Here is a 13,382-nt window from a genome sequence, read left to right as displayed (position 1 = left end):
ACATAGGTACACACAAACTTTTTCAGAAAACTTTATTTATATACATACAGTATACAGGCTGTCTTGACTGATTCATCCATCCAATAGCGAGACCTGCTTTATCCTTTGGGCTACTTGTAAAATATTTAGACCTTACTTGGCTTGCACAGGGCTGGAGCAGGCAGGCAGGCATATTACAAGTCAGCTAACAGATCCAGAAAATGTCAAACAAAGTGAAATCATAAATATTGTTTATTTCAGGCCCTCAGTCATCCGTTCCAAAGACTGGGCTCTTCATTCCTACATTTCAAGAAATACTGTTGTCGTATAGTAAAAAGCTACCAAAATTGATAGTAACATCTGGATAAATAAGGGTGGAAAGATATTTCAGCTAGCTGTGTTATACAACAGATCATTTTATTGCAACTATGACTTGCATAAAAACAGGTGGCTGGCAGGGAGAGAGGAATGTGTAAATGTAGCTGTGGTTTCAGTAGTTCAAACTTGAGCTGCCTCCTCTGCCTCCTCATCTTTCACCTATGGAAAAATACAAACAAGTTATAATTTCCAGGTGCCACTTTTCTTGAGGCTGTTTTGTTGATAACATTTTGTAGAGTTTGATTGCTTTATAACTGAGTCCTCATTGAATATGAAGAATGAGGAAAGTGAATAAAGGCCTATGTCAAAATTTCTGTTATTGAAAGATACAGTACAACCAGTTCTACAGGCTTTTGAACACTTCAGCAGCTTATGACAACAGCTGGCTTTTGCAATACAGTTGATAAAGTGATAACTAAACCCGATGCAATATGATTCATGAAGATATTTATGGCTAATGCAGTCCTGTTTTGAGTCTTCAAATCTCATGCTCTCATTTGATATTGATGGATTCTCTTTAAGCAACTGGCAGAGGATCTGAAAATGAAGCTCAGTGATGGCTATAAAGCAGAGACTGGACAGATATGAAAAGCAAAACCCAAACATGAGAGAAACAAGCTTCTGAAAGGTTTAGCAGACACAGGAGTGGTGGCACAAACGAGTCACCAGAAACAACTGTCATGTGCAGCTTCATCAGAAAAGTCCCTGTCATGTTAAGCAGTATCTGAATAAGCCAAAACAATTTGTATAGATGTGCAGATTAAATGTGACCATCCACATGAACTTTGATCTAATTACTTCATCATTTCATCCTATCAGACATTTGTCTGAAATGCAGACATAACTAGCATGTGAACTCTTGAGTTATGGCCAAAGCATTTATTTTTAGGCTACAGTGACTTTTGACCACCAAATTCTAATCAGTTCATCCTTGAGTCCCAAAAGACTATTTGTGCCAGATGCAGTAAAATTCCACTCAGACATTCCTGATTTCAAGTTCACAAGAATGGAATGATTGTGCGGTCATAGTGACCTTTCACAACCAAAATCTAATCAGTTCATCCTTAAGTCCAAGTGAATGTTTGTGAAAGAAATTCCCTTAAAGCAATCAAGAGGTATCGTGTTCATGAGAGCAGGATGGACAGGCTGTTGTTGGCGCAGAGGCATAAAAAAGAAGCATTTTATGTAACAAAAGTCTTGCCAGTTGTTGAACATGGAGGTAGATTAGAGTGTTAAGTGCTGGAGGGATAGAGGAGGAATGGGTTCCCCCAAATATAAGCAAATTCTGGATGCAAATATCAATCTTTTGCATTCAGCTGTAGCTATACTAATTATTATTCAGCACAACTGTGAAGAACATCATTTTACTCAACGGCTGAACACAAATAATAAATGCAGAAGTCAGAAACAAGTTCAGTGCACCACTGCAGATAATGTAAAGTGGCATGCCTACAACAAATAAAAGAAAAGGAGAACAAACCTGCTCCACTGACTCAACTTCAGGGACATAAAACTGCAGCATGTTTTGGATTCCATTCTTCAAAGTAATAATGGAACTGGGGCAGCTGGTGCAGGAGCCCTGCAGCTTCAGTTTAACGATGCCGTCCTCAAATCCCCGATACAGAACATCACCTCCGTCCTCCTGCACTGTTGGCCTGGAGAATGAGAGCAAACAACATGTGAGAAAGAGACAGAAAGCCACAGTAGCAAGCACTGATAACAGAATGCATATTTGTATAAAGTAACCTTATTCGAGTATCCAACAGTTCTTTGATCATAGCAACCACTTCATCGTCGTCATCTGACGGTGCTGAAAAGTGAAATGGAAATCAGAGATCATTGGCATTTGAAAACAGTTTGGCCACCTGTTCTGTCTATTTCAGTATTTGTCTTGCATGGCTGATTGAAATCCTGACCAGTATCTGCACTAGGCTTGCTGTCCTCATTGACAATAGGAAGTCCAGATGCAAAAAAGTCCATAATGGCAGCATATACATCAGGTTTAATTACTTTCCATTCCATATTTGCATCAGCCTACGTGGAGAGAAAGAGAAAAAATGTTATTCCAAACAATGGCATTACACAGTGCCTCACATTGTAAGATTCATAGAAACAGAACCTGATTTTACCTTTGTGATGGTGATAAAGTCGGGGCCCAGGAAGACACTCTTGACTCCATCAATCCTAAACAGCTGTCTGAAGACAACACAGAACATAACTGAAGCTTCAATACATTTGTGATAAATTGTTAAAAAAAAAAAAAAAAAAAAAAAAAGCTAATACCAAAAAAGTATACCATACCATAATTGGTATTATGCTTAAAATAGAAAGATAAGTTTTATGCATATTTCCTAAGCTATCCCCACTAATATGCTTAACTGATTGTTCAATAACACAGTGAAGCAAATGTTTCGAATTGGAAAATAATTTTTCTGTTTACAACGGCTTTAAGAACATCAGCTCCAGACTCAAAGACACCCTGCAGTGCACAGAGAAGTCTAGTGTTTATGTGTTTCACAAAAATCAAAACTTTATAAAGCATTATTCTGTAAAAGTAAATGTTGCTTTTGTCACTGCACTACTAACAGCAGGTAAATAAACCTTCATGGATGACTTGCCAAACACAAGTACAACCAATAATAATTAAAATCACATTATTATTATTTAGGTGTAAAATTTGGGGAATATGGTGAGCATCAAAAGTACTATTTAATCCTGTACTTCTCGTGCTAGATGAAGATGTATGCTGTAACACAATGTATTACTCATAATAAGAACCTTTGTATGTAAGAAGCTGTGTACCTGGCTAAGGGCGAGCAGAACGCATCACGAGGGCCGGCAAAGTTCATAGTTCCCATTTCAAGAACTGTCCGACCAGGCAGAAACTTCATGCTGTTTGGATTTGGTGTGTCCTGTGTCTGAACAAACATGGTCCTTCCTGGAAAGAGACAAAACAAAAAGAACAAAAATGTCAAATTAGTCATTACAAGGCACAAGGATGTCTCTTGTTTTTGTACATGCTGTACAAAAGCAAGGTTTTCTGAGATCAGCATTCTCATTAGCAACCCTATGTTATGAAACAGCAGGGCCGGCATCTGTTCAGAAGGAAGATTAATTTCACACATCCCATAAGCACTTCACACTATTTGGGCAGTCAATCGTCATCTGCTACCATAGTATATGCTTAAGAGGGATGCTCAAGACAATCACTTCTCTGTCAGGATATTCAAAATCAGAATCAGTTTTATAGCCAACAGGTTTTCACATTCAAGGAATTTTCCATGACGATTTGGTACATTACAGTAAATATTGTCAAGTAGAGGACTTTTAAACGAAGATAAAAAGATTAAAAAGAAAGCAAGTGTTGCTAGTGAACAGACAGTAAATGTTACCAGTCAAATGAACAGCAAGTGTAGCAAACCCAGGCAAAAAGGAAGTAATAAAAAAAGTAATGGAAATATTTACAATGTGGAAGTTTACATATTGTTGCACATGTGAATACTGCAGGATGCAACAGGAATACAAACCAGGAACGACCCAGAGGGGGTTTTGTGGCCATCTGTTGGAGACTCCTGTAGTATGTGAAGGCCAGTGTAATCCAGCACTCTGACACCTGCTGCCAGCAAGACTGAAATGAAACAAACGAGAATCATACAGTTACTATGATGAAACTCACACTTACAAATTTCTGACAGCTGAGACCAAACATTAGCACCATGTCGGCGTACTGTGTTTACCCCCTCCTACTTACTATTGGAAGTAGTGAATTCAGTTTACACACTTAGATATATATTTTATTTTAATTATATACATATATCTTTGTGATTTCCAGTGACCACTAGAACTCATACTGCTACTATAAGATTGCTAATAGTATTTCGTTGTATTTTTATGTACATTGATAACAAAGGCATCTTATCTTCAGAACACGGCGACTGAGTGAGATTAATCTACTAAAACCTTTTGTGCATTGTACTAATGAGACATGAAATCCATGCGCAGTAGAGGTAGATTCAGTTGTTACATGGAGGAAAAAAGTATACCAGCTGAACAACGAATGATGTAGTACATACAGCATTGTAATCCATAGTCAGTATTTGTCTTTTCCTGGCCTGGAACAAAGCACAAAACTAAAGAGAATTTCAATTTAATAACACCTAACAATACACTTCTTTTCCACAGCACCTTTATCTGACAAAGTATAGAAGGTTACAATTATTAGAATTAAGACACACTCAGATATACACAAGGGCTGAAACTAACCATACTGATTAATCAGTTAGTTGTTTGGTGTACTAACTATTGAGCAGTGTTTCCAAAAAGCCCCACATGAAACAAATGTTTTTTGTCCAAAGACCAAGATATTCCACTTATTGTCATAGAGGACAGAGATTTATGAAGCTGACTTGTGACAAGTCGTCTCAAAAAATTACTCAAAGCAATTAGGCAATTATGGAAATTGTTATTTGGTTGAAATAGTTGTTGCCGCTTTAATATGCAGGAAATGGACATACATAATACACAGCAATGAACAGCGAAAATGACAAAGGACATTCATGTATAAGTATTTAGTGTAGTGGCTTGAGCACAAATAAAAACATTTTGGCGATAGACAGACAGATTGATAAATACTTTATTAATTACATACCTGTATCTAGAATAGTAGCACAAAAACATTACAAACAAATCCACAACTTAGTTAAAAAAAAATTGAACAAATTAAGGACTGTAAATTTATAAGTCACTGAATATCCACTAGTATTAAGTTACGTTAATTAAATTATTAGACAGTAGTGTGAGTCACAAGTAGGCACATTTATCTCCACACATGAAATCAAAGTTACACAGTAAATTTCAATTCAGCGTCAGGGCGTCGGTCCAATCACGAGATTGTGGCAGGGCCGGGCCTGCTGCTAAACCACGGTTTTTCAAAATTAAAGTAAGAAACAGTCGTGTGCAGTAGTGAACATGTGACAAATAGACTGAAGTACATGGGTGTGATAATTTGTCTTAACTTTTTAAAACTATTTTGTAAATATGTGCTCAATAGTACGTTGAAGAGTCTTTTTAAAATAGTACTGACAACTGACTGTGACTGAAAGTGTCGTAACAGTAAAAGAATACGCTGTTATCATCACACCCCTTCACTCTGAGCACCAATATTGATTGTGCGTCACTCCACAGTTTAGCCAGCGTGCTAGCCGGCTAGTTACCGTTAGCCTGACTCTCAAAACGGTCGGTGCATTCAAACATGCATTGAAGAAGCAAAACTACAGGACGTCGTAAGCTCTCAGCTGACAGACAGGTATACTCACAGGCTTGAAAGTCTAGCTGAAATCCCCAACAACCTGCCGACCTGTCTGTAAGTCGCCATGGTTGTTTTGCTTACTTAAACACAGCGGAAGTTCTCCGTCTCATTTAGAGAAGTGACGCAATATTGTTGTGCGTTCGGTAAAGTTTCCCCGAGAAGCAGCAATTAGTAGCTATTGTCTACCGCAATTTTCAAAGGCTCAAAAATAACATTTAAGTGAGTTAAAAATGCCGTGTGGAAAAAACTTTAGGAGGAGAAGGGACTCGTCAGATGTGGAGGAGGATGAGACGACCGAAGAAGTTAGGTAAAGGACTTCACTCAAACATGAACAATAATGCTATGCTATAGAGGCTCGTCCTATTGGCTAGCCAGCTGCCCTCGCATTCACATTAAAGTTTCATGTTTTTAAATAATTGTACTTTAATAAGCTACGAGGCTAGTGCGATTTGATTTGTGTGTGTGTGTTTTCTTGGTTGTTTAGATCAAAAGTAGAAGAAGCTAAAGAGCTGCAGAGTTTGAGGAGACGACAGAACGGAGTCAGGTACCGTGAACGCAGCACTTGTAGAGCTGTTCTTTCAAAACATGAACACCTTTCAGCTGGTAAAATCTGAAGCATGCCGAGAAATATGACATGTTTTCTTTTTTGTTGTCGTTGTTTAGTGTGACTGCCCTATTAGTTGGAGAGAAACTGCCACCAGAAGCTGAAATTGATGTAAGTGGTGTGTTTAAATTGCACGAGCCTGAAAAAAGAAGAAACTTACTAATCATTACAAGGTTTAACTGGTGTACTGGAATGGAAAAAGTGACCAGAAGCAATACAGTAATGGTACACTGGATGGCAGAAGATACAGCGAAGATGTCATCCTTATTGTATGTATTTGAGTGGCAACACACACTTTATTACACGTATGATTCCTCACAGAACGACCCTTTTAAACTGAAGACCGGAGGGGTTGTAGACATGAAGAAAGTGAAAGACAGGAACAGAGACATGTAAGTGAATCATTAACTGCTTTATGGTATTACCACACTGTATTCATTGGTATGTTGTAACAAAATGCAATATATGTGTGTGATCTTGTGTGACATTCATTGACCCAAGATGATTTTTTTTCACATACAGGACAGAAGATGAGACAGATCTCAACCTGGGCACATCATTTTCAGCTGAAACTAACAGAAGAGACGAGGATGCAGACATGTATGTGTGCTTTTCTCACACGTCACATTTATACAAAGACACACCTGCATGCTCTTTGGGATTCAGAATGTGCTGTCCAGTCCAGTGGCAAAACGTTAGTCGCCCTGTTGTTAGGGTAATGGCTTTATCCCATGGCAGAACCTCAAATAACAGACCTATCATCTCATTTATTTGCATGAATGTATCTACACATTACACAGTAACATTCAACACCTAAATGTGGCAGTCCAACATGCTTGGTTTTTATCTGTCATTTTAGTTTGATGCATGTAAAATTACAGTAAAACACAAGGTTGTAATCCCCAGCATCCCCAAAGTATGGACCTTAACACAGCTAGTTACAAAGTGCTTGATAGAAATATGTTACAACGTGGATTTTGCATCTATCTTCACAGGATGAAATATATTGAGACAGAGCTAAAAAAGAAGAAGGGCTTGGTGGAGGCTGAAGAACAGAAAGTGAAGGTGAAGAATGCTGAGGACCATCTGTATGAGCTGCCTGAGAACATCCGAGTCAACTCTGCCAAAAAGACAGAGGAGATGTTATCCAATCAGATGCTGAGTGGGATCCCTGAAGTTGATCTTGGCATTGAGTACGTACAAAAGATTCCTGATATGTATTTTTTGGAATCGTCATGAAGTGTCTTTTTACAGTCTGTTTCAAGACCATGCAGTGATTGGTTAAAGGAAACAATGCAACTTTTTCTGATAGTGTGTTTATTTCTCTTTCAGTGCAAAAATAAAGAACATTATCCAGACAGAAGAAGCCAAAGCCAAGCTTATAGCAGAACAGCGGAACAAGAAGAAAGACCACGGCACATCATTTGTTCCCACTAACATTGCTGTCAACTATGTCCAACACAACCGCTGTGAGTTCTGTCAGTCTGTATGCACTGGTGTACGAACGTTGACATGATGAATACTGATGGTATTAAGAAGTGAATGGTTTATTAATCATGCCAATTTCTTCCCTTAGTCTACCATGAGGATGTGAATGCACCACAGAGGCATCACAGACACAGAGAAGAGCCCAAAGCAAGACCACTGCGTGTTGGTGACACAGAGAAACCAGGACCAGAGGGTAAGAGACTCTACACAGCTGTACTCTATACTGCTATAATCACTCTTTCGAGCCACAGATGCAGCTATTTATAAATAGTGTGAGTGATTTACGTGCCATCTTGTAACATATTTCCATAGTATTCTTTTAAACCTGTTAATAATCTTTGTTTATCTACAGCTTCGTCACCACCTAACTACCGCAAACGTCCCAACAACGAAAAGGCCACAGACGACTACCACTATGAGAAGTTCAAGAAGATGAATCGAAGATATTGAAGTGCCAGATGTTTTCCTTGTCAGCTTTAGAGATTGAGCCATAATGATAATTTGTGGACTAGTTTTTCTACTAGTTTTCTTTTTTGGCAGAACTCCTAAGCCAGTATTCTACCATGTAATTATTGTATATAGCTCCTGGTAGTAATCTGTATACAGTGCATTTCCTAAATAATGTGTTATGTTAGATGATAATTTTACTTAACCCATCATTTAATGTGGCTCATTTTGCTCAGGATTATCTGATGACTAAGAAACAAGATGAAAAAAGACCAGAGTATGTTGAAGTCCCTCTCCATTCATTGATCAAACCTCTAAGAAGTTATCAAAATTGCACATTTAGAAGTTTTATTAATTGAAAATATTTCTTTCCTGCCTAAATGTGCTTGCTCTAGAATGTGCAGATCTATAAAGTCCCTGCCTCAAGTACACCAGTTCACCTATACATTGCACAAGTTGTAATATTGGAGTAATTCCACCATGTTTGTACTGGAAATCAGTTCTGTAGAAAAGTAATACAGACAACTCCACCTTACACATTAACAGGATTGGTTTCCTTAGATTTGTTTTGTATAAAGTCTGAATCTGTGTTTTTGAGACTGTCATTGGTACACTGCAACTTCAAGGTAAAAATGCTCAGCAAACTTCATATTTCACTCATGTTTTTAAGCATATAAAACAACATGTAAATGGAGGGGGTCTTTAAGGAATACAGACTGTACATGGAAATAGTCACACTGAGTGGTATTCCTGTTCTGAACTGTTCATTTAGGTCACTGTCAAGTCTTGTAGTCATAGGTTTGTGTTTTCAGACTTTCAGAAACAGATTTGATTAAAAAGATAAAAACCAAAAACATTTAACTTGTTTATTTTAATCTGAACTTGGTGGAGTAAAAAAGCAGACATATTACAAAAGCAAACTTTTACAAAATAAATCTAAATACATACAACTGTATTCAATATGTAAGAAAACTTCAACTTAACAGAAAAATAATACCTGTATATCAGTGTTTCAAAGTGGTCAGCATTTGTTTAAAATGTTAACTTCAGTAATGTGTAAATAATACAGCGTATATAATGAATAAGCCAGTATATGCATTTTTAAACTGAGAGGAATGTCAGCTTACAATAGGGTTTCATGTGCACATTTAGATTCCAATAAGGTTTTCATGTGTTTTTGATCAATGCACTTTATTTTACTTTTACCTGTAATGCCTGTTAATACAAAAAAAAAAAAAAAAATCCTGTTTCAAAGTTTTAGTCCAATTTCAAGTCCCTAACACAAAACACTGGCTGCCCTAATCAAACTCTGGCTTATGTATAATGGAAACTGAAATTATCCAAACAACAAATGTCATAGCACAAGTGTCCATTGCTCCAAACAGTGTCTCCTCATGGCTTCTCTATGGAGGCCGTCCCGTGTCCATTGAGGTGGTGTTGGGGGTTTGTCTCCTGTGAGGGAGGTCCGTCCATGTCCTCTCGGTCACCCTGGGTGGAACTGCAGCTGCTGTCTGGGGAGGCCCAACTGTCTTGCCGCCGGTAAGCCTCACACAGCGGCAGATCAGTGCTGTCCCACTGACTGTAGCTTTGCAGAGCAGAAACCAGTAGGAGGCAAAGAATCAGCACGACACAGAAAGAGAGGAGCAGACGAGAGCAGCAGGTCAGAATAAGCACATTCATACACATAGAGGAGCACATGAAGGCACACATTCGATAGAAGCGTGAGTTATGCAGAAGTGCTGCAAGCGACACAACAGCTAATACAGCTAATTACAGATCTGTTACTATTTAGAGGTGTGACTGATCAACTGTTGATTTGAGTTCAGCAAAAGGGTTGGATTAGTTGCTGATGGAGGAGAAAGCAGGGCAAGTGTAGCGAGGAAGGCAGAACCACACCTAGCATGCTCCAAACAGGACTGAGAGACATTTCTTGATACTTTCTCGAAACAAAAAACAAGACAAACCACTACAGCGTTTTGTCTCTACTTTATTTCTCAATCATTTTGGGTCTATTGAAACAACTGGCACAAACTGGTACATATGTACAACTGCACCATGTGCAACTTACACCGCAGACAGTTTGTGGTCCTACGGACGGAATCGACAAAATATAATCTCCTAATTGCTTTTAAAGGAAACATTTACTTGAGAAAAAGTTGGTAGCTTTAAATTTGACCTTAAATAAATAAAATCAGTGTCTAATTACACAATCCGTCCTTAAATGTAGCACCGAGGCCATCACCATTATATTTATGATTTAAATATTACACATAAAAAAGCTTAAAAGAATGTTTAGTTTACAAAAATTATATACTCATATAGTTTTAGTTTTGTAATTTTTAAAAAATGTATGCTCTCTTTTCTTACAGATTTTTGTGTTGCAATACCCAGAAACTTTCCAACATTATATCCATGTATAAAATAGTGAATCATGTCATTTAAATGGATTTGAATGAACTCTTGTCATTACTTCCATTTAAAACATTTTTGATGCAAAAGGACTAGGAGGCCTCATTACTTAGATTCCTCTAAACCATGAATCTCTCTCAAGTACCTGATAATATTTATTAAAAGTATCTCTCAAATCCATTAGATGCTGCAGACCACAAAGCTAAAAGTCTGAACACCATTTGGAAATAAACCTGCAGTAAATCAACACGAATGTTTTTGGTTTAGAGTCGTGAAATTCATCCTTGACAATGAAAAAGCCTTCTGGCTTTCAAAGTGCAACAGTAAACTGCATCGAACGCCCACAAATACATGTTGACTCCTCGTAGTTGAAGGGCTGAATACATGGATACAGCTGACATTTAGTGGTAAGCCCCTTTAAGACTGAAGCCCTCTCTGCATTGACCGATTATGAAACATGCCATAGAGCAGAATAAAAGTCAAGGCATCTACTAATGAAGAACAATGTAAAGGCACTTAGTGAGATGAGGTTGATCACAATGATACTCAGTGAGTATTTGTTGATGAATGGCTCTGTTTGGAAATCACAACACAGGTTGTCACATGACTGAACTAAATGCTTCCTTGAGCTCAGCGATAAATGGTAAAAAGTGAGACAGTACATGGTGGGACAACAGCGGGGCGGTGGGATGGGGGCAAGTACGAGCCTACTTGTACCTGGAGGAGTAATACTCTTCCTCTAGCTCATACAGGTCGACGGCAATCTCATCACGCAGCGACGTGAGCTTTTTGTCACACTCCTCCTGCAGTGAGCGGAGCTGCTGGTTCTGGAGGTTAATGGCTTCGTTCACGGAGGGAAAGTCATTCAGAATCAGGAACTGCTTAAGATCAGACACCAGTTTCATGAGGGACTCGCCGGCACGCACCTGACACAACAACACAGAGGAGGAGAGGCTGGTTTGAAAACAAGAACACTTTTCAACTTTTTTTTTCTTATCTGCATATAAGCGATTTTAAAAGCAACACAAAGTAATCTCAAAAGTGTAGACAGTTAAATCTCGGGTCATAATACATATAGCTAGTGGATGAAAGAAGATTAAAAAAAAGAGGTTGGGACTTCATACATCTGCACAATCTAAAGGAAGAAAAGTTAAATCCAAGCCATTTTTAGGCAGGAAGAAATTATTTTCAAGGGATAAACTCGTAAAATTGTAACTCTGATAGACAAATGTGAGTGTTCAGAGGTTTAACCTAACACCAGAGAGGGATGTTACAGGAAATCTGTGGCATAAATTAAGGAGTAGCCTTAGGTTCAACTATTAAAACTCTGTGTAAATACTATATTCCTTATAAAGAGCTGGAATGAGCTGCTGCAGGAAACAACAGGAAGGCAGCAGCATGAGTGTATGCCTCTGCTTTTAATTCACATGAAGCTACTACCACGACTAAATAATTTACTAACATGGTATTAAACTAGCTGTGTAAAGAAAAAACTACAAGCAGCTGAGTGTATTGTAAAGTCTGATGCTTTTTACAATACTTACAATGTTGGCAGCTCTGACGTGCATCTCATAGTGGTCCTGCTCTGCTTGGGTGGCTCTAGATACCTGAGTTTCATCCTCTATCTGAACACAGGAAAATGGATAAAATCACTACTTGGAGGGCAAAGAGGCAAAATGTTGAGAAGCAACAGGATAAGACAAGAGAGAGCCGCTAATAAGTGAGTAGCATTTAACAAATACACTGAAATGAACTGCTGAAAGACGAGACGCGGGGTTCAAATCTCTGTTACCTTGGCTGTTTTGACAATTTCTGTCAAGTTGTCCAGAATGGACTTGATATCATCTTTGAGCCTCTTGTTGTAGTTCTGTAGCAGAGTCTCTTTGCTTTGCGACAGCACTCTCTGAGTCGTCATGTTGCTCAGAAAACACACAGCCGACAGTTACCTGTTCATAATTACACAGAAATCTACTCAGCTGATGTTCAAATGTAAAATTAACCAAACACGGGCGCAAATACACTTCAACTAGCAACTAGTTAGCATGAAAATGCGCGTGTTTTCATTACAGAAAAGGACAAACCCGTGCAGCTAAACGTGGTCTTCATCTGTGCACTTCGCATACATTACTATACAGGCACTTACAGCACATGTTATTACTAAAAAGGTTACCACTTACTTCTTATCGCATAGTTTTTTTGATACAGTCTAGTTGTTTAATTCGAAGAACACGGCGGTGGTTCTTCTTCTTCTTCTTCTTCTTTCTCTGCTGCTGCTTCTTCTTCTTCTTCTTCTTCAATTTAAAGTGCTTCACATCCAGTATGTCCGCGTGTTACCGCCCTCTATCGATACCTCTTTCAAAAATTAAAACGGTCAGTTTTATTTTTTTATTACTATAAAAATATTATCTTACCAGAATATAATTCATTATTATCATTATTATTCTTTTTCCATTTAAAACAAGAAAAGCATTCAAAGACCGCAGTACTCTGCCAAGGCTGCTCAGTCACTGTATGATTGAAGTTGAGATAAGTCTGCAATGGTCGATTTTAAGTTATGTGATCGTCAGCACACAGCTGACGTAGTGTTCACTTGTTGTCATAGTTACAGTAAGGCCGTTCCAATCCCGCAATGAGGCATATAATCAAAGGATCTGAATACTTCTACCACTGTTTCCTAGCGTTTCTCACAAGTAAGCAAAATGGTTCGTCAGTGTGTGTTAAAGCTAATTATAACACTGTAGTAATATTGTTAATTGCATTAATATATCT

At 38.2% G+C, this 13,382-nt stretch overlaps 3 protein-coding genes across 5 annotated transcripts; 1 reads left to right on the top strand and 2 right to left on the bottom strand.

Moving 5' to 3' along the window:
* Positions 1–15: 15 nt before the first annotated feature.
* On the bottom strand, positions 16–5,813 carry nfu1 (NFU1 iron-sulfur cluster scaffold homolog (S. cerevisiae)). Its single transcript, XM_023287270.3, has 8 exons — positions 5,673–5,813; positions 3,885–3,985; positions 3,160–3,295; positions 2,487–2,553; positions 2,274–2,391; positions 2,104–2,167; positions 1,838–2,012; positions 16–516 (listed from the first exon to the last, which is right to left on the bottom strand). Exons 1-8 carry the CDS (start codon positions 5,729–5,731, stop codon positions 478–480), a joined length of 759 nt encoding a protein of 252 aa, XP_023143038.1. The 5' UTR covers positions 5,732–5,813; the 3' UTR covers positions 16–477.
* On the top strand, positions 5,787–9,058 carry c6h9orf78 (chromosome 6 C9orf78 homolog). The gene is made up of 9 exons (XM_023287268.3): positions 5,787–5,972; positions 6,150–6,209; positions 6,329–6,380; positions 6,591–6,661; positions 6,792–6,869; positions 7,265–7,462; positions 7,602–7,738; positions 7,846–7,950; positions 8,110–9,058. Exons 1-9 carry the CDS (start codon positions 5,896–5,898, stop codon positions 8,205–8,207), a joined length of 876 nt encoding a protein of 291 aa, XP_023143036.1. The 5' UTR covers positions 5,787–5,895; the 3' UTR covers positions 8,208–9,058.
* On the bottom strand, positions 9,057–12,950 carry med22 (mediator complex subunit 22). Of its 3 annotated transcripts, none has more exons than XM_023287271.3 (5): positions 12,791–12,950; positions 12,406–12,559; positions 12,158–12,238; positions 11,331–11,539; positions 9,057–9,789 (listed from the first exon to the last, which is right to left on the bottom strand). In XM_023287271.3, the coding sequence occupies exons 2-5, from the start codon at positions 12,526–12,528 to the stop codon at positions 9,597–9,599; spliced, it is 606 nt and encodes a 201-aa protein (XP_023143039.1). In that variant the 5' UTR covers positions 12,529–12,559; positions 12,791–12,950; the 3' UTR covers positions 9,057–9,596. The 3 variants fall into 3 exon arrangements, with proteins under 3 accessions (XP_023143039.1, XP_054867051.1, XP_023143041.1); XM_055011076.1 differs by having other exon boundaries at positions 9,057–9,783; XM_023287273.3 differs by lacking the exon at positions 9,057–9,789 and having other exon boundaries at positions 10,172–11,539; positions 12,791–12,949.
* Positions 12,951–13,382: the final 432 nt, after the last annotated feature.

The sequence above is a fragment of the Amphiprion ocellaris genome, chromosome 6, assembly GCF_022539595.1.
Source record: "Amphiprion ocellaris isolate individual 3 ecotype Okinawa chromosome 6, ASM2253959v1, whole genome shotgun sequence".
Taxonomy (NCBI): domain Eukaryota; kingdom Metazoa; phylum Chordata; class Actinopteri; family Pomacentridae; genus Amphiprion; species Amphiprion ocellaris.
The sequence above is the reverse complement of the archived record's forward strand: the minus strand, read 5'-3'. Positions and strand labels throughout refer to the sequence as shown.